The sequence below is a fragment of the Sapajus apella genome, unplaced genomic scaffold, assembly GCF_009761245.1.
Source record: "Sapajus apella isolate SASKATOON/1434 unplaced genomic scaffold, GSC_monkey_1.0 scaffold783, whole genome shotgun sequence".
Taxonomy (NCBI): domain Eukaryota; kingdom Metazoa; phylum Chordata; class Mammalia; order Primates; family Cebidae; genus Sapajus; species Sapajus apella.
The window spans coordinates 14,845-19,167 of record NW_022437709.1 but is presented as its reverse complement, the minus strand read 5'-3'; the positions used below and the strand labels follow the sequence as shown (position 1 = coordinate 19,167).

General features: G+C 48.5%; 1 protein-coding gene across 1 annotated transcript in view; it reads right to left on the bottom strand.

Moving 5' to 3' along the window:
* Nucleotides 1-576: 576 nt before the first annotated feature.
* The window catches only part of TRIML2 (tripartite motif family like 2), a 17,124-nt gene continuing 13,377 nt past the window's right edge, over nt 577-4,323 (bottom strand). The window contains 1 exon segment of the mRNA XM_032272638.1: nt 577-1,250. Coding sequence (XP_032128529.1) covers nt 679-1,250 — 572 coding nt within the window. The 3' untranslated portion in view covers nt 577-678.

Sequence of the window (4,323 nt, the reverse complement as noted above, 5' to 3'; positions counted from 1 at the left end):
TGGGCACCTGTAATCCCAGCTAGTCGGGAGTCTGAGGCAGGAGAATCGCTTGAACCCAGGAGGTGGAGGCTGCAGTGAGCTGAGATCACGCCACTGCACTCCAGCCTGGGCGACAAGAGCAAAACTGTCTCATAAACAGAAAAAGAAAAGAAAATTTAAAAATATTCACATTTTCCACAACTTCTCCTTCCTATCCACATAAAATAGCCCAATAAATTAAGTTATTCTTCTCTATTTGGAATAAGAAAATCTTAGAAAGTCCTGATACTCACTGTCAGTAATGGGACGTCTGTTCCGCACGGTGGCACACTCACTTCTCAAGCCCTGCTTTCATTCCTGACGATGCCTGATTCTGCAGATGTTTCAGGAATACATCGAGCCCCTAACCCAGTTCTACACACCCCAGTTTCCTCTGTAATTGCCAACCCTCTGATGCATATGCATTTGTTCTACTTAGCATAGGGTCTCCCCTTTATCATTATTCACGACTCAGGTCAAGAGCAACCTCCTCCGCCACAGAGGAGTGGGCAGCCACACAGATGCAAAGGCTCTGGGATATCAAATCAGGCTCCAATTCCTAGAACACACCTTTTATTGGGTTAGTCTACAAACATTCTTTCAAAGTCTTGTTCTCAAACTCTCTGGTCTCTTGTGGTCTTGGATTCTGCCTGTACAAGATTAAGGGCTAACCGTGTCATCGCAGGAAGGACTGTCCTGAGGGGAGATGGTGAGGGAGTCTGAACTTGTGTCTCCGTTTGGGATACAAAGGGAAAACACAGGCCTGAGAACTCCTTGGAAGGCGAGATGGGAGAAATTATAAATGAGGGAGCTCTCTGTCACATTGTAGAATGATATCTGCCCACATTCGTAGTCAAGGAAAACTCCAACCGTACGTAACTGCTTTTCCAGAAAGACCCTTTTCAAAGGGGGAAAGACCCAGAGTGTAGGCTCCGCCGCCAACACCGACCCGGTGAGTAAGACTTTCTCTCCGGAGGCTCTGGGCGAGCTGCCCCTCCCGTCTGCAGTGCGGTAGGATATGCCCACTTGCCAGTTGGTGGCCTTTTCCACGTGCACCTCCCAGTAGTGCCTCCCGGAGGTGAAGCGTTCCGCGCCCAGCACCATGGCACTGAAGTTCAGTCTTTCTGGGCTGCTAGGTGTATCCTGCTGGGAATTTCTCAATTTCACAGTTCTCAGGTCCTCAGACAGGGCCAGGCAGGGATGAGCTGTTTCAGGGTCCAAAGTTAAACGTCCTACCAGGAGAGAAAACCCTCATTAACCTAGGAGTTCACCGATGCCAATGTCAGAGACATGATTTGTAACATGCGTGCTTCCCACCAAGTGGGCACAGGTCCCGAGCACAGATACGGGAGAGGCAATTCGGGAGGGTCCAGGAAAAGGAAGCTCTAACCCTTACTTCAATATGGACCTCACGGAGGAAAAAAGTCCCTAAGACATGGAAAAGGACACAGTCTACCTGAGCAGGAAGAATAAAACAAAGACAAATGGGCCAAGGAAGGTTTAGAAACACTGTCAAACTGGCCGGGCGCGGTGGCTCACGCCTGTAATCCCAGCACTTCGGGAGGCCAAGGCGGGCAGATCATGAGGTGCGGAGTTCGAGACCAGCCTGACCAACGTGGTGAAACCCCATCTCTACTAAAAATACAGACACAGTAGCTGGGTGTGGTGGCGGGTGCCTATAATCCCAGCTACTCCAGAGGCTCAGGCAGAAGAATCCCTTGAACCCGGGAGGCGGAGGTTGCAATGAGCCGAGATCACACCATTGCACTCCAGCCTGGGTGACAGAGTGAGCCTCTCTATCAAAAAAAAAAAACCTAAATAAATATTAAAACAAAAACAAAAGGAAGCACTGTCAAACTGTCCTGGTGCCAAGTTCCACCCAGGTGTCCCTTGGGACCCAACACTTTGAAGATTCCTCCCAGCCTGGAGCGGCCAGAGGCATCGGAGTGGGCCAGCAGCTACTGATTCTCAGCCTCCCAGGGACGTGCTCTCCACATCCGGAATATGCCCAGAGTGGGAACGGGTGCCTGGACGTCGCTGACAGCGGGCCCTGGACGTGCAGTCCCTCAAAGGAGAATTTACCAGCGGAGGCTAGAAAACCTGAGGTTCCTCCAGAAACCCACGCGGAGAACAAGCAGGCTCAATGAATTCCTCGTACCTGCGAGAGTCGCCTTCTTCCTGTCTCTGACTGCTCCTCTCACCTCTTTCTGCCCAACCTCTAAGTACTGGGACCTCTCAGCTCCTGGGACTTCTTCTTTCAAGCAGGGTATTCCCCTCCCCTGCCCCTGGGAACCGCACACAGCTTCAGTTTTAAACACCCTCTCTGTTCTCTGTGTTTATGACTCACTCCATAAACAGTCAAATACCAGTTGGACGGAACACAGGAATTTCTGCTTTTTTTTTTGAGACGGAGTCTCGCTCTGTCGCCAGGCTGGAGTGCAGTGGTGCGATCTCGGCTCACTGCAACCTCCTCCTCCCAAGTTCAAGCAATTCTCCTGCCGCAGCCTCCTGAGTAGCTGGGACTACAGGCACACATCACCATGGCCAGCTTTTTGTATTTTTTAGTAGAGATGGGGTTTCACCATGTTAGCCAGGAGGATGGTCTCGATCTTCTGACCTCGTGATCTGCCTGCCTCGGCCTCCCAAAGTGCTGGGATTACAGGCGTGAGCCACTGCCCCCAGCCAAAACACAGGAATTTCACACATAATATATTCAAAATGGAACTTCAGCGGCAGGCTGCTGCAGTCTCTTTCTCAGTTAACGGCTCCCTTATTGCGTTAGTTGTCTAAGCCATAAACCAGGAAAGCCTTTATTTCCTACGTTCTGTAACACGGAATCCAGCTTAATTTCTATTATTTGACTGCAGTAAATTAAATTAACTTAAATCTCTGAATTGGCAGTCCAATTCACATTATTAGGGTGGTCTCAAAAGCTGTATATGTCTTGAATTTTAAACAAATTGTCTGACACTCAGCATTTCCAGTAGACTGGCAGAAACAAATGCAAACTATCTCTGGAAAAACGCACAGCTGTGGCCAGGCACAGTGGCTCACGCCTGTAATCCCAGCACTGTGGGAGGCCGAGGTGGACAGGTCACCTGAGGTCAGGAGCTCAAGACCAGCCTGGCCAACATGGAGAAACCCCGTCTCTACTAAAAATACAAAAATTAGCTGGATGTGGTGGTAGGAGCCTGTAATCCTAGCTACTCGGGAGGCTGAGGCAGGAGAATCCTTTGAACCCAGAGGTGGAGGCTGCAGTGAGCTGAGATCACGCCACTGCACTCCAGACTGGGTAACAAGAGCAAGAGTCTGTCTTAAAAAAAAAAAAAAGGCCAGGCGTGGTGTCTCACGCCTGCAATCTTAGCACTTTGGAAGGCTGAGGCGGGTGGATCACAAGGTAAGGAGATCAAGATTATTCTGGCTCAGGAGGTTTAGGCAAGAGAATCGCTTGAACCCAGGAGCTGGAGGTTGCAGTGAGCCGAGATTTCGCCACTGCACTCCAGCCTGGGCAACAGGGTGAGACTCCGTCTAAAATAAAAAAAAAACCCGCAGCTGCATTCCTGGACTCAAAGAATTTTTAAAGTATTTGAGGACAAAAGAAAGCTTACTATGAAAAATAATTAAGAACAGCCGGGCATATCACCTGAGGTCGGGAGTTCAAGACCAGCCTGATCAACATGATGAAACCCCGTCTTCATAAAAACACAGAACTTTGCTTACTATGTTTGGAGAAAAGTAAAATCTTAAATTTATCTATAGAATACAGAAGCTAAAAAGCAAGACTAAACAGATTTGTCAAATAACCAAATAAATTATTCAGAGATCAAAATCAAAATGAGTGAACTTAAACGTGCTGGTAGGCGTTTACAAGGAAACAAAGCTACAGACCAGTATTATGAACATAAATGTAAAAAATCATAGCAACATATTAGTACGTTGGATACCATGATGCATAAAATGAACACAGCTTCATTAGGGAATGCAAGGCTGGTTGAACACACGAAGAAAAATTAATATAATTCACCATACTAACAGATGAAGAAGGCTGGGTGTGGTGGCTCAAGTCTGTAATCCCAGCACTTTGGGAGGCCAAGGCGGATGGATCACTTGAGGCCAGGAGTTCAAGACCAGCCTGGCCAATATGGCGAAACCCCGTTTCTACTAAATTACAAAAATTAGCCAAGCGTGATGGCAGATGCCTGTAATCCCAGCTACTTGGGAGGCTGAGGCAGGAGCATCTTTTGAATCCAGGAGGCGGAGGTTGCAGTGAGCCAAAATCATGCCACTACACTCTAGTCTGGGGGA